Here is a 20,437-nt window from a genome sequence, read left to right on the forward strand (position 1 = left end):
GTAAGTGGGGTCTATAATCCAGTATCATTTCATTTTGTTGCTCAAATTGTTTCAGCTTTGGCCACTGGGAACTCTTTCAGTTGGCTCCTGCATCCTTTGACACACCCCATCAATATGGCTTTCTTATAAACACTTTATTAGGATCTGGCACTACAAGTTGCTGGACTCATCTTGTATATTTCTTGCTCCAGTCCTAGACCTGGCCATGTCTCCAAGGAGTCATGGCTCTTTTTATAGAAGGTGGTGTTAGAAACCAAGATCTGAGCACTGGTGCACTCACTGCTGCTGGGTGCTGTTGCTTTTTGGCCCGCTCAGCGGACAGAGCCAGAAAATGTATATGCACAATTCTTTTAACTAATGAGCATGTATTGTATTTACTATAAGGCAGGGGGTGGGGGGCTATTCTTTTGGAAACGAAACCAACAATCCAATTGTCCATGTATTGGATATGTGACCTGAATATCCTAAAACCAAGGAGGTTCAACATGGGTCATGTGTAGGAAACAGCTGGAGTCTTAGGAAATGAAAGCTGGTGCAAGCCTCTTATTTTCCTTCTGGAAACATCTGTACAATTCAAATGATGCAATTTCTGCATGTTACACAGTTATTAAGACTAGACAGTCTTCTCTTTTTCTAGGAGGTTAATACAAAGGAAAGGACTGCCACTCCATGCCTACCCTTCTGGACTGAAAGACGCAGCATTTTCAGGAACTAAATTCACACCCAGAGGCCTCTCCCATTGGGCAGACAGTGAAGGAATTCAGTGACATCTCTGCCTGCATTAGAAACTCAGATACCAGCTATGCTTCGGCAAACTCTCACTTGGCCTCCTCGTTATCACTGCACCTGCCAACATTAACTGTACTGTTTTGCTGACAGCAATGATTTTTTTCTCAGAACCAATAGGCTTTTACAGCATAACATTTAAACACATCCCCTTCAAGTCCCTAATAGCCAGAACCCTTCCTAAGGAGGGCCACTAGCTCACCCAAGTCCACGGACTCCGCAGAGTGGCAAACCAGGAAGAGCTCTGGGTGGGAACAAGAAAGCCTTACCCTTCCAACGGGAGCTGACTCGTTAACAGGTCAGCACACCCCAGCAGCTTTCTAACCCCTCCTTCATAGCAGTTTCTTTTCTTGAAGTGTTGTAACTTACGCCAAATTCCAACATCCTTGTTCTCAAAGGGAAGAAAAAGCTGCTTTGCATTATTCTCTTATTGTAGATCACCTACGCCAGATTCTTTCTGTTACTGCATATCACACACTGGCTTTAAATTCACCCAGTTAGTCTTTTCACTGGATTAAATTGTACTAGAAGGGGAAACAGAATTTGCATGAATTTTTAGAGGTGTCAAGTTTCCATCTAGCTCTGAAGAAGGTCCAGCTTTTCTCTAAGGATGCGCCACCTCCTCCTCTAAGCAGCTCAGGAGACTGACATTAATGCCACACATCAGTAACCTGGGTGTTCACTCTACAGAGCAGAATTTATTCCTCCACTCATAAATTTCTGTCTTATAAAATATTAATGAAATCCAAAGACATCCAAGAGAGAGAGATGTGTATCAAGTGTTACAACATCAAGTTGAAAAAAAACTCAACTGTCCCTGAAATTATTTGGAGTCTGTCTGAGACCCCAGAGCCCAGCAATGGGCTGCGCACCAACCCCCCCACCCCAGTCCCAGGCTGTGTCCTCAAAGCTGGCAGCCAACCACTGTACCCCGTCCTCGAATCAGCAGCTCTGGCTCCCTCAGTCTTAGACTAAAAGAAGGACCATTTCGGCTGTCGTGAGAGCAGACACCCCTGGACACCCACTTGACTCCCGTTTTCAGTGCAGTCCAGTCCCTGAAAAAGGTGGCAACAGCTCTAAGGTGAGCAAAGGCCTTGCACTCCAGAGAACCAAACTCGACCATCTCGGCCTGAAGAGCCCTTACTTCTCCTGACCGCTCCCTGGGGCATCCCAAAGTTTATCCCCAAAGGGCAGGGGGAAGTTCCATAGAAAGCAGCTGCAACCTGGTCAAGATTCAAACAAAATGAAAAGCCCTGAAAGGGAGAAGCCACCTGCTTTTCGGGGGTCAATTAAAGCAGCCTTGCAACACATCCAAACCAGCAACCGTGCAAACAGAAAGCCCCCGTCCTAAGGGCTAAGAGACAGCAATACAACCAACAGCGAGGGCAGGAGGCCCCGCCAGCCTAACTGACAGCAACAGCCCCAATCTGCATGTGTGCTCAAGACACCCTTGCAGAGCGGTGAGAATGAGCTACAGCCCCCCCACCCCCGTATTCATGGTTTCACTTTCCTCCATTTCATTTAACCTGTGCTCAACCACGACTGCAAAATATTAAACGGAAAATTCCCAAAATAAACAATTTACATTTTAAATTGCAAGTCATGAAATAGCATGATGAAACCTCACACTGCCCCACCTGAGGCATGACCTGTTCCTTTGGTGTCTCTACATGGTACACGCTCCCTGACCATTAGTCACTCTTCAAATCAACTGTCATGGCATTACAGTGCTTGTGTTCAAGTAATCCTTACTTTACTTACTAATGCCCCAAAGCACAGGAGTAGTGATGCTGGCAATTCAGACATGCCAAAGAGAAGCCGTGTTTCCATTAAGCGAAAAGGTGAAAAAGTTCCTGACTTAATAAGGAAAGAAAAAACCTTGGATGTGAGGTTGCTGAGACCTACAGTAAGAACAAATCTTCTAGACGAGAAACTGTAAAGAAGAAAAAAGAAATTAATGCTCCTCTTGCTGATGTACCACAAACTGCAAAAACAAAGGCCAGAGTGCATGTAAGTGAGTTAAGATGGAAAAGCATTACATTTGTGGGTGGAAGACATGAATGGAAAGTGTGTTGCAACTGATGACAACGTGGTGGACCAGAAAGCATGTGCCTACAGAAAGACTTCAGCAAGTAACCCCCTGAACTGAGTGACACCAAGCCATTCACTGCAAGGTTACTGAATGGTTAGACTCAAGAATAGGTTTGGACTGGAAAATATAAAAATTATTGGAGAGCAAGCACTCACATAACTTTTATTACAGTATGTTGTTATACTATTTTATTATTAGTTATTGTTAATATTTTACTGTGTCTGATTTACAAAGTAAACTCTATCAGTGGTATGTGTGCATAGGAAAAACAGTATATATAGGGTTTGGTACTCTCCATGGTTTCAGGCATCCACTGGGAGGCTTAAAACATATTTCCCACACTTCAGGGAGACGACTGTACTTAAAAATGCCAAGGATTCCTCTCAGCTCATGTGTCTGGAGCAGTGTAAGTTGACTTCTATTCTCTAGCCTGCCAACATTATCGACCGACTTCCAGCCACCCTCAGCATCTTGGTTAATGGGAGGTCAGATTTACCAAGTTATCAGAATTTCGTCCTGGTTCCCCTGAATTTACAATGGCAGTAATTTTTCAAAACCAGGCACAGTGATGGCTGCGGTCCCCAGCTGGAATATCTGTGAAACACAGAGTCCACTGGGAGGCTGCCCTTCTGACGCCTCGTGATTTAAGACCCTACATGCACCGGCAGCTCTGAGACGGTGTCAAGGCATTTTCACTGCACAATGTGCTGGGCACGTCATCAGCTCCCCATGAAGGTCACCCAGCAACCCCCCTTTGCCAGGTGGTGGTGCACGTGAGAAGCTCTCCCATCCAGGAGGCTCCCTGTGAAAGACTTTCTAAAGGGACTTGAGCAGACTACTGTCAGTCATTCCATGCCTACCCCCTACTTAGACTAATTTGTTAATATTCCATAGAATTCACAACTCAGATTTTTCACTAATTCTGATAAACTCCCCTCAATAAATCCAAACAGACAAGCTTTTCACTACAATTCAAATGCCACAGGCCTGAAGAGAGTGGACGAGGATCAGCCACCCGGCTAGTTTACGTGGCAGGCTGGTGGTAAGTAGGCACTATGTTAATTAAAGTGGCAACAGCTTGACAAGGTTTCACTCTTTACCACCCTGGTTTAGTCTAGGAGGCATCTGCTATGATAAAGTGCTGGAGCTGGGCACTTTGTACAGCTTTTGGCCACACTGGCCTGTTTCTCAGACCCTCCTGTCAAACCTCTCGCTGAGGCTGGGCAGGTCACAACTGCAGAAAATGCACCCATTTTCTCTTTCCAGAACCAAGGCTGACTGCTCACTGGGGTAGATGGGGGTATGGAAGAAGGTGGACACAGGATACCTCCCTGCCACAATTATCCCAACCATCCCACAGGCAGCCTGCTCAGCCACCAAGTTGGAGGGCCCATTTCAGCCAGAAGAAATGAGAATTAAAACCACATGAGATGGCATACACCCACCAGAAAGGCTGAAAATAAAAAATGTACCTCAACAAATGCTGGCAAGGATGTGGAGTGGCCACAGCTCTCAGAAGTTCTGGTGCAACTACTCTGGGACAAGGCCCGGCACTTTTCTTATTAAGTTACATCCCTCTGTGGCCCAGCAGGTTTACTCCCAGAAATCTACCAGAGATATCAAAATGCACAGCGAGAGAATGACTCACAGCCCTTTATTCATAGTAGTCAAAAAGTGGAAAGAGACCAGGTGTCCACCAATAAAAAACGGACAAACTGTGGTGCATTATACACCAAATACTCATCAGCATGAACGTGCAATGCGGCAGAATCTCGAAACGTGCTGCGTGAAAGGAGCTTCCTCTAAAGAACCCATGTTGTACGGCTGCACCTATCAGAAGTTCCTGAACCAGCAAACTGAATACACGGTGGGACAGACCAGAGCAGTCCTTGCCTCTGGAGGGTGGTGAGGGCAGAGGGTGGCTGGGGAGGGCGTGGCAAACAAGGCTCACAGGTGCACACAGTTGTCATAACCAACGAGTACACACTCAAAATGTGTGCAATTCACTATAGGTATTTTAACATTAAAAGTTAAACATTGAACTCTACTCAATGATACACACATTCTGGTATTTAGGGGGAAGCGTACAGATGTGTCTGCACTTTTCTTTGAAATACATTTTTAAAAATGGGTACATAGCAGTACAGATATGAACAAATATGTAATAAAGCAAGTACAGTGAAATGCCAATGGCAGAATTCTTTCTAGTTAGTGAATGTTGGAAAATTTTTCAAAAGAAAAAAAAAAGAAAAATCCTACAATGAGATACCAATTCATCCCTCTCAGATTCACACATTGGTGAAGTGCAGATAAGCATGAAGTGAGAGGAACGCTGGTGGGTTTTGATGGTGTGAGTGGGCACACTGTGTGGAGGCCACAGCCAGAAGGAGACCCTTGAGAGCACGTGCTCCCGGAGACGTGCACAAGAACATTCACGCCAGCATGATAGCACTGATTGCAGATGAGAAAAGAAAAGGCCCATTAGCAGTAGGGAGAACAAATCATGGTATCTTCTACAATGGAACAACATACAGCATTAGATCCCCACATACAGAATTATTCATACTGCAACATTTGTTGGGCATACAGATTAGAACGTAATATGGCTGGAGCAGATTAACACCATCTGTCCACCTCTAACTCAGTAAAAATGGTCATTTATACGCAGTAAGTTATCACTGGTGAAGTCACTGTACTTTCCTACACGCTGGTCTTACCTGTTTTGAGTAGCCCCCATAGATGACGATGCTGCCCTGGGGAGTGGCGGACATTTGGCAGCCCGATCTGGGTGTGGGACCAGTCCCTGATGGGGACAGCTTGCTCCACGTGAATGTGTCCAGGTTAAAGGCATACACATCATTGTAATAGATGTAATCTCTGGTTATAATAAATGAAGTCACACAAACAAAAAGAGCGACATTAAAAAGCAAATCTAATTCAAAGTTAAGTTTTCCATCATTTGTATTGTCAGTTTAATTAAAATTTAAATTCATGACACGACTGAAAGCATATGCGAGTTTGCATTTGAAATTAAAATAATGCTAAACCACAGAAACACAGTAATTTGCCTGGATCTGAAACCCTTTCCGTCGGCAGCCGTCCGTCTCGAGAGACGATGGTGTAGCTTCTTAAGGGTCTATCTGCACTGCCGAGAATGGCTGTGCAGTCCGACTCGGGAGTGACACGGTATCTGTCTCCTCCCGTGTTGAATCGACATCTTGCGATGACGCTGGAGTGTCCTCTCCAGTGAAGCAGAAGCTACAGAGCCTGGGCAGGGTGATATGGAGGGTCTGCTGTTGCCCATGCAGCAGACCCCCCCCTCTCTTCGCAGCTGAAGGGTCCAAGGGAAAGACGGAGTCAATACAGCTTGGCTTCAGGTGCGCCGCAGGAGTTGCCGGTGTTGACTACAACGTCGAACCGCCTTAGGGACTCCGGCTCCGGATTTTCTGTCGGGGTTTACTCCCTTAGCCTTTCCCCTGAAGAGGTATGCCGCAAGGCAGCGGAGGTTTTTTGGAGTCAGAGTTTTCCTTCTCTGATGTGCCCTGACTGGAAGATCGAACCAGCGACACTTAGCTCGCAGGCCGATGCTCAATCCACTGAGCCAAACCAGCCACCCTTTAATCTGAAAGTTACACCATACTTCCTTACACAGTTCATAATATCACAATCTAGCAAATAATTACATTAGGTTACTACACATGTAATTTTAAGCTTAACAATGAATTATAGACCTAAATGTATTTTCAGGATGGCGATAGTCACAGCTTGGCAAGAGCTGGGAAGAGACCCTGGACTGGGTGGAGATGAGGCCAAGAAGGATGCAGGAGAGTCAAACCCTTTGACTCTATAAGCACAGGCAACAACAAGGCCATGGTTGAGGCATTCCAGGAGGCACTGTGGCCCTGCCCTGTTTAATGCTCCCAGGACTTAAGTGACAAAGGACTCAAAACACAGAAAGGCCTTGCGAAGGGTGCCCCTGGTGCAGGGAAAGCAGCAGCTCTGCCGAGGCACAGGGAGCATGCTGTGTCCTGACCTGGCAATTTTACAGATGACCACAGGCCGCAGGTCAAAATTACACCAAAAGCATAACAGACCCCACTCCAGCTATTCAAAAGAGAGAGCCTAGAACTGGTTTTTAAAAGAAAATGTGGAGGAAGTGAACTGCTTCATCCCGGTCTGAAGGAATTTCTGTCTTTTACACAGCATTTTAATAATGCAGGACTGGGGCTCCACAGCAGAAGGACCACTGTGCAAGGCCAGTCTGCTGCCTATACCCTCAAACGCTGCGCAAAGCATGGCACTTAGAATAAGTTGTCTGCTGGACAACAAAGAAACAAACTTTCTGACTGGCAGCATGATCAAATGCACCCTTTTGTGGGTGGAACAGGGAGGCTTGTAGTTTTTAAAAGACTTCACCACATTCCACTATTTCCTCAGATTTCACACTGCAGATTTTCAGCAAAAATATCCTATTCTGAACATACAATAACTATCAACTGTTCTTTAGTTTCTAAAAGTCAAACTCATTTTGTTTAATAAGGATGGTAACTACACAGCTATCTGTTCTTCATTTTTTTCTGTATGTTTAAAATACTTCATAAACAATAATTTTAAACAAGGTAACAGCTGAGAATAGCCTTGAAAAAATTTCTCATTTTGAAATGGTTGCAAATTACAACCACTGTAAAACCGGATTCACTTTATAACCTAGAGCACCAGGAGGAAGGGCTGCCCTGCACACAGTAGGTGCTGACTTAATGTGCTGACAAAATCATAAATCCCCATGTCTGTATATGACAATTATTTCTTTTTAAAAACACATTCCAAGAATAAATAAAAAGGACAATTCCTTGGGTATTAATTTTTAAAAATAGCCCAGGCTCCCTTGTCCAAATGGCAATGACTAATCAAACATCTACTCGGCAGGAGGGCAGGCCTAGGCCAGCGAGCCGGGTGAAGGCAGGAGGACAGAACATAAGACCAACTGAAAATAAGCAATCTTTGGTTAAGGACAAATTCTACTACTTATTAGTTATCTTTGTTTCCTCTACTTTGAGATAACCTGTCCTACCATTAGCTTTAAGAGAATGTGTAAAAACCACCTGGTAAACTATATCACAAGACAAAAAGACTAAAGCTTTATTATGCCCAAGTTATGCCTTTAAGAATACAAAATCACTCCTTGTTTAATTTGGATTATACTTTTAAAATCCCACCCAAAAGCATTTATAAATGCTTGTTTCTCAATTCATAAAAATATTCCTTATTCATGAAGAAAATGGAAGCTTTAATGGAGCCAAATTATACTACAATCCTCAGCCTAAGATGTGAGAATGGGAAAAACATTACAACACTCACTCACCAAATGCCTCCTTCTTCACATGTATGTGTGAGGATTTAGTTTCATAAGCCAGGAATTACTTAAAAAAATTTTTGTGTGTAAATGGACCTGTAATGTGACAAAATGTGAGTGGGGCGACCATAATTAACAAATTAATAAGTGTGCTATTTTTTAAAGGAGGAGAGAGGACAGCAAAAATGAGGCACTCAGAGAAAAACATCCACCCACCTTCTTTGACAAGGTCATGGTCAGAGAAAAAGCACTGCAAGCATGGCCTTCACTAGGCATTAGAGTCTAAACCATTTACTCCCTAAAATGCTGTTGAATTATGATGGTGACAGGAATACTACTAACCTAGTCACCATATACTTTGTTTTTCTAGACTAAACTAAGGATATTCAAGAGCATGTCTGTACATATGCCAGGCTTAAAACAATCAGGGGCCCTGATAGGCTGGCCTGGGTAAGCAGTGTGGCTTATACCAAGGTAACCATGACAGTGGAGGAAAAGTGGAGGTCCCTCTTCAGACACCACTGCAGAACACCAGCTACTACTGCATTTCCAAACGAGGAAAGGGTCCCCTGGCCAGCAGCATCAGCATCACCTGCAAGTCTACAGAAATGCAGATCCTCAGGCCCCAGGCCTACTGAGTCAGAAACCTGAGGCAGGCTCAGCAACCAGTTTTAACAAGCCCTCCAGGGGACTCTGTACCAGGCTCAAGTCTGAAAATCCTGTGTTAGATACGACTAACCACATCACCTGCAGGGGGTGGTGCAAAATAAAAATGTGGGGCATGTTCAATAATTATTAAGAATTGCAAGACAGTGACAGCAGAGCATTAAATCAAGCTCAGGCCTGCCTATGTGTGGGGCCCTGGCTGGTACTTGAGCTGCCTGTCAATGAAGCTGGCACTGGTTTTAGCAGATGGGTAGCATGTTCCACATGTATTTAGAATGATACTTCCCATAAAAAGTCCACTCCTTACTTACTAGTCCAGGAAAGAAAACTCTTCCTGCTATTGGCACTAACCTTGCACTCTCATGGAAGCCACCAAAAAGGATTAACTGTCTCTTCCAGGCTACCATCCGATGTCCACTCCGACCTGAAGGACCTCCTGGTGATCTAAAGTTTAAAAAAAAAGAAGACAATCAATTTTTTAGACCAATTTCTGTTTTGCAAGCACTTACTGAGTACCATTTAATTTGACCAAGAGTTTTGCAGACCTCAATGAGCTCCTTAAAAGTGCTGAAAACATGAACCACAACATTGAAAGGTTTTCTTTAATAGAGAGCAATGTTCATGGTGTGTATATACTTACTGTAATTTGCAATTATAGTATATCTATAATGAAAATAAGAAACAAACCGAGCCAACCGCCAAGGACATATTTTGGAAAGAGTGGTACCTCCTCAGAAAAAGCCTCAGGCAGGTCCTTCAGGAGATGCTCCAGGAGAGGCCGAGTTACCACAGAGATAGCTGCATGTGTTACTGCCCCTGGGGACCTTCCAGTGCGACAGATGCAGAGGTGGAAGGCCACATACTCATGATCTGGACTCTCTGTAGGCTTAAGCTAATGTATGTGTTTGTTTGTGTCTTAGTTTTTAACAGAAAGACATTTAAAAAGTAAAATAAAAATTAACAAACTTTAAATGGATAAAAACTTATTTAAAAAAAGGATATAAAGAAAGAAAATATATTTGTACAGCCATACAATGTGTTTGTGTTTTAAGCCAAGTGTTACTACAAAAGGGTTGAAAAGTTAAAAAAATGTTTTAAGTTTATAAACTAAAAAAAGTTACAGTAAGCTAAGGTTGATTTATTTTTGAAGGAAAAAAAATTTATATATTTAGTGGAGCCTAAGTGTACAGTGTTTACAAAGTCTGCAGTCGGGTACAAAATGCCGGAGGCCTTCTCACTCACGCACCACTCACTCACTGCCTCACCCAGAGCAGCTTCCAGTCCTGCATGCTCCTTTCACGGGAAGTGCCCTATACAGGTGCACCATCTTTACTTTTTGTATTTTTACTGTGCATTGTCAATGTTTAGATGCACAAATACTGAACACTGTATTACAACTGCTTAAGGTATTCAGTACAGTAACACGATGTACAAGTTTGCAGCCTAGGAGCAACAGCCTAGACTATAGAGCCTAGGTGCGTAGTAGGCTGTACCATCAAGGTTTCTGTAAGTACACTCTATATTTGCACTATGACAAAATCACCTAACAACACATTTCTCAGAACACAGCTCCATCACTAAGCAATGTGTAACTACAGATATGCCTTGCAAGGAATGTTTTTTAAAAGTTCTTCAGAGAAAAAGGAAATAATATAGGTCAGAAACATAGAGTCAAATTGAAAATGGTAAAAATAAAAACTTTTACTTAATTGACCTAAAAGATAACAATTAGTTTAAAATAATAGAAATAATGTATTTCATTATGTAAGCTTTTATGCACACACACTTATGCATGTGTGTGTATATAAGTAAAATTAATGACAGCAATGATACGAAGGACAGAGGTAAAAAATCAATTTTTTATTATAAAGTATTCATATTACTCATGAAGTAGTGTAGTGTTATTTGAAAGTGTACTTAGATTAGTTATAAATGTCAGGCAACCACTAAAAAAAGAAGTGTAACTCATATGCTAAGAAAGGAAAGAAAATATAATCATATAAAATGCTCAGTTAAAACCACAAAAGGGGGGACTTCCAGCCAAGATGGAGGCATAGACAGGTACACTGCGTCTCCCTCCACAACTAAGAAGGAATACAACTACCTCAAAAGTAGAAACCACCAGAAATTCCAGAAAATCAAACTACATGGGAGTCCAGCAAACAAAGATATAAAGAAAAAATATTCATCCAGACAGGTAGGAGGGGCGGAGCCAGGGCGGAGAGGACTCGGTGTGGTGGCAGCAGCAGTGGCGGTGGCAGCTGCAGGCTGGCAGAAAGTGCAGTCACACGTTTTAAAAAGTCAGGAGGGACACCTGGGGAACACTCCCAGCTCCTCAATGGACCTCACAGCTCACAGTCCCAGCACCAGGGAAAATCAAGCCTCACTGCTTTTGACTGTGCAGACCAGTGGGGGTTGGGGTGGAGGCGGAAACTGCTGGTCTCTGCGGAGTCCACTTGTTTAAAGGGCCCCCATGGTCCTAGAACAGCCACAGACCCACCCACTCTGGGAACGACAGCCAGGGCAGCAGCTAGATGAGCGCCAGTCCCATACGGAAGTGGGAGAGGTGCCTGGAAAATGGGTGAGTGCTGAGCTGGTGGCATTGTTCCCTCTCGGACCCCTCCCCCACACACAGCGCCACAGTGTGGTGAAACAGGTCGCCCTGTACTGACGAATCCCTAAGGCTCCGCTCCTTACAACGTAACAGGAGTGACAGCTCTACCTGGGACGCGGAGGCAAACAAACAGGAGCCTGTCAGAATGAGGAGACAGAGAGGTAGGGCCAAATGGGGAAATGGATCAAGGTTCCAGTGGGAGAACTAAGCGACGAGGAGATAGACAACCTAACAGATGAGGAGATAGACAACTTCACAGACACAGAATTCAAAACACTGGTGATAAAGATGCTCACAGGCTTGACAGATATGCTTGAGTACGGCAAACGCATAAAAGAAGTAGTAAAGGCTATGCTAAGTGAAACAAAGGAAAATCCACACAAAACCAATGGTGAAGGGAAGAAAATCAGGGTTCAAATCAATGATTTGGAACATAAGGAAGAAAAGAACAGTCAACTAGTGCAGAATGAGGAAGCAAGAATTGAAAAAAATGAGGAAAACTTCCCAAATTTTGTGAAGGAGATGGACATACAGGTCCGGGAAGCACAGAGGGTCCCGGGCAAGCTGGACCCAGAGGGGACCACACCAGGACGAGATGCCAAAGGTGAAAGATAAAGACAGAGTCCTGGGGACAGCAAGACACAGGCGAAGAGTTGCCTACAGGGGGGTGCCTACAGGACTATCAGCTGATTTCTCAGAGGACACTTTGCAGGGAGGAAGGGACTGGCAAGCAGTATTCAATGTGATGAAAAGCAAGGACCTACAACCAAGATTACTCTATGCAGCAAAGCTATCATTTAGAATGGAAGGGCAGATAAAGTGCTTCCCAGACAAGGTAAAGCTAAAGGGGGTTCATCATCACCAAGCCATTATTATATGAATTGTTAAAGGGACTTATTTAAGAACAAGAAGAAGATCAAAACCATGAACATTAAAATGACAACAAACTCACAACTATCAACAACTGAATCTAAAAAATAAAAACAAAAACAAGCTAAGCAAACAACTAGAACAAGAACAGGATCATAGGTATGGGGGTCATGTGGAGGATTATCAGCTGGGAGGGGCAAGGGGGAGAATGGGAGAAAGGCACAGGGACTAAGAAACATAATTGGTAGGTACAAAACAGGCAGGAAGACGTTAAAAATAGTAGAGGAAAGGGAGAAGCCAAAGAACTTATATGCACAACCCATGGACATGAACTAAGGGGGAGGATTACTGGAGGGAATGGGGTACTGGGCAGAGGGAGTAAAAGGGGGAAAAACTAGGACAACTGTAATAGCATAATCAATAAAATATACTTAAAAGGACACATCTTGAAAATGGCTAAATAAATTTGTCATGTTTTCCTGGTGATGGGTCTTGAGTCCATGTTAATATATTATCTATAAGCCCAATACAGCGAGTCATTATAAAAAAGGTATTCCTGAAAGGGAAAAAAAAAAAAAAGTGAAAACATCACTATATTCACTTTATATAATCCCACAGAAATTAAAATAATAAGGGAACATTATGAACAACTCTATGGTGACAAATCTGATTACCCAGATGAAACGGACCAATTTGTTAAAAGACAATTTGCCAAAACCCACACAAGAAGAAACAATCTTAATAGTCCTATATCTATTAAAGAAGTTGAATCAATAATTAATAACCTTCAAGAACTGCCTGCACAAGACCCAGATGGGTTTGCTAGTGAATTCTAACAAATATTTAAGGAGGAAATTGTATCAATACTCTATAATTTCTTCCAGATAGTAGTTTCTATCCTCTATCCAGCATTATTCTAATACCAAAACCAGACAAAGACATCACATGAAAAGAAGACTACAGACCATGTCGCTAATAGACACAGGTGCAAAAACCCTCAATAAAATACTAAGAAATTGAATCCATAAAGTACAAAAATATGACCAAATGTGATTTATGCTGGGTATGCCAGTCTGGGTCAACATTCAAAAATCCATTAATATAATGCATCACATCAATAGACTTAAAAAGAAAAACTGCATGACCAATAAAGATATAGCCATTTGACAAAGTACCTGTTCATGATAAAAAAAAAAAAAAAAAAAAAAAAAAACCCTCAGTATAGGAATAAAGCAGAATGTTCTGAACTTGATAAAGTGCTACCAAAAAAAATCTACAGCTAATACCACACTTAATAATTAAAAACTCAAAGCTTTCCCTCTAAGATCAGGTACGAGGCGAGGATGAACCCTTTCACCTCTCCTTTTCAACACTGTGTTGGAAGTCCTTGCTAATGCAGTAAGGCAAGAAAAGTATATAAAATGTATACATACTGAGAAGGAAGATATGAAACTGTCTTTGTTAGCAAATGACATAATCATCTATGTATTGGATTGGCCAAAAAGTTCACTTGTTTTTTTCCATAAGATGACTCTAGTAGCAATTAGCTTTCTTTCATTTCATTTGAAACAATTTTGTTAGATTGTAATGTGACAGCTGACATAGCAGCATGTGTTTGAAAAGTAACTTATCAAAATTGGTGTTTCTTTTGTGTAGCCATTTTAATGTTGAAGATGGAAGAAAATACACAACATTTTCAGCATATTATGCTTTATTATTTCAAGAAAAGTAAGAATGCAACTAAAATGCAGAAAAAGATTTATGCAGTGTATGGAGAAGGTGCTGTGACTGATCGAACGTGTCAAAAGTGGTTTGCGAAGTTTCGTGTCAGAGATTTCTCACTGGACAGTGCTCCACAGTCAAGCAGACCAGTTGAAGTTGATAGTGATCAAATCAAGACATGAACTGAAAATGATAAACATTTTACCATGCGGGAGAGAGCCAACGTACTCAAAATATCCAAATCAATAGTTAATAGTGAAAATGAAAACTGTGTCTTTTATTTTACAAAAAAAAAAAAATACGAACGTTTTGGCCGACCCAATAGAAAACCCAGAAGAATTGAAAATAAAACTCCTAGAACTAATAAGCAATTATAGCAAAGTTGTAGGCAACAAGGTTAATTTACAAAAGTCAATTGTTTCCCTATATACCAGCAGTGAACAAGTGAAATTTGAAATCAAAACAATACCATTTATATTAATGCTCTAAAATAAAATACTTAGATGTAAATCTAACAAAATATGTACAAAGTCTATAGGAAAAACTACAAAATTCAGATGAACAAACGCAAAGAACTAAATAAATGGATGGACATTCTATGTTCATGTAAAGGAAGACATTAACTGTCAAGATGTCAGTTCTTCCAAAACTGATCTCTAAATTCAATGTAATATCAATCAAAATTCCAGCAAATTATTTTATGAATAGCAACATACGGATTCTAAAGTTTACAAGGAGAGGCAAAAGCCCCAGAATAGCCAACACAATATTAAAGGAGAAGAATAAAGTGGCAGATTAACACCACCTGAGTTCAAGACTTACTATAAAGCTACAATAATCAACACAGTGTGGTTTGGGTGAGAGAATAAACAAATAGATCAATGGAGCAGAACAGGCAACACATAAGTAGACCCCTATAAATACAGTCAACTGATCTTTGACAAAGGAGCAAAGATAGTCTCTTCAACAAACGGTGCTCGACCAACTGAACATTCACAAGCAAAATAATGAACCAAGACACAGATCTCACACTCTTCACAAAAATTTATCAAAAATGGATCACAGACCTAATTGTAAAATAATTGATAAGTTGAACTGTATTAATATTTAAGTCTTCTGCTCTGCAAAAAAACAGTATCAAGCAAATTAGGAAGGAAGTCACAGCCTGGGAAAAATATGTGCAGAAGACACACCTGATAAATGACTGTTACCCAAAATATGCAAACACTTAAAACTCAAAAACAAGAAACAACTTGATTAAAATATCCTCTCTACGCTGGAATCGACACCCCTCCCCCAAGTACCTCTGCTCACCCTGTTTGACTGGTTGTTCTCTAGGCCTGGCTCTCCCACCTATGGAATCCCACCATCAAGGCCAGTGACCCCAAAGACCTCAACAACTCCAGGCTGCAGAGAACAGTCACATACTGAACCACACAATTATAGAACACACCATTCTATACGCCTTTCCTCAAAACAGATGCCCTCAAGAATACGTCAGCATGCAGAATCTCATAGTGAAAAGGAAACCTGAGCTGCCCAATCTAAATATCTCCCCTTCAGCAAATTTCAATGAACAGTTCATCATACTTCTCTATGAGGCCCCCCCCAGGGACTTCCCTTATTCCAACCCAGACTGGATTCCCTTCTTGTCACTCTTCTTCAAATGCTTGATCATACTGATCTCTCACCCCTAATGCCCTAAATTTATTTACATCTCTTTAAATGTGTCACTCAAAATGACAGTTTGGGAAAAGTCAGCCAAAAGTCACCAACACTTGTTCAACCTTTAAGCATTGGCCTCTGGGTAGCCTCATCATATATCAATGCCTACCCGAATTACAGTTCCAAATCCCTCTATTCTATGAGCAAGGGCAGCTTCTTTTCTTTTCTTTTTTTTAAAGGTCATATCTCCTACTCCTGTATTTATATGATGTCTACTAGGAAACTTTATCCCACTTCAATACTTTAAAAAATTTTAGCCTAGCTTTTACTGATAGCATATTTGTATTTAGTAACCATATCTGAAAGTATTTTTTAAATATTTAAAAAATTTTTCAATTACAGTTGACATTCAATATTGCATTAATATTAGTTTCTAGTGCACAGCATATAGGTCATTTACATAACTTATGAAGTGATTCCTCCCCAGCAGGCCTACTACCCTACTGACTGACTCCATACACAGTTATCACAGTACTATTGACTGTATTCCCCAAGCTATACTGTACTTCCCTGGGACTATTTTATAACTGCCAATCTGTGCCTCCTAATCCCTTTCATCTTTTTTACCCAGCCCCTCCTGGCAACCACCAGTTTTTTTCTCTGTATCAATGAGTCCATTTCTGTTTTGTTTGTTCATTTATTTTCTTAGATTCCATATATAAGTGAAATCATATGATATTTGTCTTTGTCTGACGTACTTTACTTAGCATAATACCCTCTATGTCCATCCATGTTGTCGCAAATGGAAAATTTCATTCTTTTTATGGCTGAGTAATATTGCATTTTATATATGTACACTTCTTTATCCAATTGTCTATCAATGGATACAGGTTGCTTCCATATCTTGGCTATTGTAAATAATGCTGCAATGAACACAGAGATGCATGTATCTTTTTAAATTTGTGTTTTGGATTTCTTCAGATAAATACCCAGAGTGGGAGTGCTGCGTCACATGACAGTTCTATTTTTAATTTTTTGAGCAACTTCCATACTGTTTCCCATAGTCGCTGTACAAATTTGCAAACCCACCAACAGTGCATGAAGGTTTCCTTTTCTCCACATCCTCCTGAGCACTTGTTTGTTGATTTTCTGACGGCAGCTACTGTAACAGGTGTGAGGTGATATCCATTGTAGTTTTATTTTGGATTTTTCTGATGGTTAGTGATGTTAAGCATCTTTTCATATATTTATTGGCTATCTGTATGTCCTCTTTGAAAAAATGTCTCTTCAGGTTCTCTGCCCATTTTTAAATCGGATTGTTTGTCTTTTTGGTGTTCAGTTATATGAGTTCCTTATATATTTTGGATATTAAACCTTAATTGCATATATATCATTGGCAAATTATCTTCTCCCAGTCAGTAGGTTTTCATTTTGTTGATGGTTTCCTTTGTTGTGCAAAAACTTTTTAGTTTGATGTAGTTCCACTTATTAATTTTTTTTGTTTTTCTTGCCTAAGGAGACATATCCAAAAAAAATATTACTAAGAACAATGTTATAGAGTTCACTGCCTATGTTTTCCTCTAGGAGTATTATGGTTTTGAGTCTTACATTTAAGTCTTAATCCATTTTGAGTTTATTCTTGTATATGTTGTAAGAAAACAGTCTACTTTTTTTTTTTTTTTTTTGGCATTTATCTGTCCAATTGTACCAACACCATTTCTTGAAGAGACGATCTTTTTCCCAATGTATATTCTTGCCTTTTCTTGGTCATAGATTGACTATATAGGTATGGCTTTATTTCTGGGCTCTCTTCTGTTCTACTAATCTATGCGTCTGTTTTCATACCAGTACCATGTTATTTTGATTACTATAGCCTTGTAGTATAGTTGGATAGTGATATCTTCTTCTTCTTTCTCAAGATTGCTTTGGCTATTCGGGGTCTTTTGTGGCTCCATATAAATTTTAGAAAGGGGAGAGGAGGGGGGGAGAGAGAGTGGGGGAGGAGGGAGGGGGTGAGAGAGAGAGAGAGAGAGAGAGAGAGAGAGAGAGAGAGAGAGAAACATCAATTTGTTGTTCTACTTATTTATACATTCATTGGTTGATTCTTGTATGTGCCCTGACTGCGGTTCGAACCCACAACCCTGGCATACTAGGACAATGCTCTAACCAACTGAACTACCCAGCCAGGAAAATATGAACATTTTAATGATGTTAATTCTTTCTATATGCTTCCATTTATATCTTCTTCAATTTCTTTCTTCGGTATCTTACATTTTTTCTGAGTATAGGTCTTTTACCTTTTTGGTTGAATTTATCCCTAGGTATTTTTTGATGCAATTATAAGTGGGATTTTCTTAATTTCTCTGACAATTTGTGTATAAAAATGCAACCAATTTCTGAATATTAATTTTGTATCCTGCTACTTACAGTAATCAGTTCTAATAGCTTTTTTTTTTTTTGGAGTCTATTTATTTATTTTTAGAGAGAGAGGAAGGGAGGGAGAAAAGAATGAGGGAAACATCAATGTGTGGTTACCTCTTGCATGCCCCAACCAGGGGCCTGGCCCATAACCCAGACATGTGCCCTGAGTGGGTATTGAACCAGCGATGCTTGGTTCACAGGCCGGTGCTCAATCCACTGAACCACACCAGCCAGGGCAATTCTAGTAGATTTTGATAGAACCTTTGGGGCTCTCTCTATATAGTATTATGTCATCTGCAAATAATGACAATTTTACTTCTTCCTTTCCAATCTGGATGCCATTTATTTCCTTTTCTTGTCTGATTAATGTGGCTAGGACTTCTAATGTTATGTTGAATAAAAATAGTAAAAGTGAACATGCTTTTCTGGTTCCTGACCTTAAACACTTCCAGCTTTTCACCACTGAGTATGATGGTAGCTATAAGTCTGTCATATATGGCCTTTATTATGTTGTTCCTTCTATTCCCACTTTGCTGAGAGTTATCATACGCGGATGGATTTTACAAAATCCACTTCAACACTTCTTGTTAGATTTGATCCACAGGATAATTTTGGATATGTCAACAACTTATTTTCTACCCAAATTTATGATAAAAATACCAAATGAACAAGGTTTGGAAGGAGAACCTGGGTGTGCCATGATAGTACCACCTGCAGGTTCACACCACCTCTGGGCACTGGCCTCAACTGGCACTCTGCGCAGTGGGAAAGGGTTCTCCTTGGAGCTGGCCCCACGCTCCCGACTGAAATGAATGGCACAACATCGCCATCCCCTCTGTGCTGGGTGCTGAGGAAATGGGCCACATGGTACAACTGTACAATAGAGAAGCTGTAAGAAGCCACATGTGCTGGGCAAGAAGCAACCTGCCCTTTTGATAAATTCTTGGATGTAATACTTAAGAAGTACAACCTGGGGAACAATTCAACAACTAGGATGGTCCAAGTCTACTTCAAAAAAATTACACAGGAGAGCCGGAATGCTACCGACGTTAGTCCAGTAACAGTGAACCTAATGGCCCAGAGACCTATGGAAAGTGTCAGCAACCTCTCATCTTTAAATAACTCCCAGCAGCCGAGATGCACCAGGTTAAGGACTTACTGCCCACAAATCTGATGGGTGTTTTGTCCTCTGGTGATCCAGGCACAAAGGATTTAATTTACTTTTGGTAGCAGCAGCCAAGTACCGCTGTGCTTTGTAACCAAAACGAGAAAATTTTTCCATAAAAAGACTTCATATACCCCTTTAGAAATATAAAGTGACCCCCAAAAAGCCTGTTTATATCTGAATCTCCAACAGACACTTTTCAACTGCCATCACTCCTAAGTATGGCGTCTTAAAAAATTCCCATGTTGTATGCAGCCAAATCTATATACAGCACAAAAATACATGTGCAATGCTGTGGGAGTAAGTGCTTTCAGGACAGCTGAGTTATGCCGAGTTATGTGCAGAACGGCATGCCAACAGGGCAAGGAGCTACTCGTTGTCACCCAGGCCCCTTCTAACGGGTCACTGGGGTGACATCCTTGGGATTAGAGTACATACAGAGTGTTCAGCATCCAGCACATAAATGCTCCCTAAGATATTTCAAAGTTTACACCTTACAAAATACATGCTATAGTACCATGCCATACCAGGCAGCCCCGGGACATTTACTGAGCAAAGGAACAATTTATCTCATAAAACCTGAGTCAACATCACAAAGGCCCACCTGAAAGGAAACTGTCTAGTGGCTCATCCTTCACCAGAAAAGGCCCCTCTTCCAAAAATGGTTAGAGCATGGCCCAAGCAAAAACCGTGTGCAAAAAGCATTGCCCCTTTCATTTCAAACAGTGTCCCTTTGGCATTCGATCCCACTTTTCCAAGTTTCAAATCAACATAGTAATGATTTGAGGCTTAGTAAGTATAGGGTATTTTATTACCTTGTATAGAATAACAGCAGTCAAACTGTTTTCTTGTTTTATTTCTTTTTTAACTATTACCATTAATAAGAAAACTATTATTTGTAGAGAGTTTATTCTATGCTATGTGCATTTATTCCTCACAATAAATGCATGGCGCAGACATTATATTTAATCCCATTTTACAAATGAGAGAATCAAAACTTAGAAGTCAAGAAACACACTAAGCTAGTCAGTGACAGAGCCAGAATTTAAATCAAGGCAATCTGGTCCTAGAACCTGCACTTTA

The 20,437-nt window shown here is 41.1% G+C and overlaps 1 protein-coding gene across 2 annotated transcripts in view; it reads right to left on the reverse strand.

Moving 5' to 3' along the window:
• Positions 1 to 20,437, reverse strand: part of KLHDC4 (kelch domain containing 4) — a 51,617-nt gene that overhangs the window by 6,035 nt on the left and 25,145 nt on the right. Inside the window, exons 1-3 of one of the 2 annotated variants that reach the window (XM_090260951.1) lie at positions 16,858 to 17,136; positions 9,249 to 9,341; positions 5,596 to 5,755 (exon numbers count right to left, since the gene is read on the reverse strand). In XM_090260951.1, coding sequence (XP_090117077.1) covers positions 5,596 to 5,755; positions 9,249 to 9,304 — 216 coding nt within the window. In that variant the 5' untranslated portion in view covers positions 9,305 to 9,341; positions 16,858 to 17,136. Of the gene's footprint in view, positions 1 to 5,595; positions 5,756 to 9,248; positions 9,342 to 16,857; positions 17,137 to 20,437 lie in introns of those variants that run through there. The other variant, XM_090260950.1, reaches the window with a different exon arrangement.

This window comes from Furipterus horrens, unplaced genomic scaffold, assembly GCF_987537825.1.
Source record: "Furipterus horrens unplaced genomic scaffold, mFurHor1.1.pri manual_scaffold_13, whole genome shotgun sequence".
Classification (NCBI taxonomy): Eukaryota; Metazoa; Chordata; class Mammalia; order Chiroptera; family Furipteridae; genus Furipterus; species Furipterus horrens.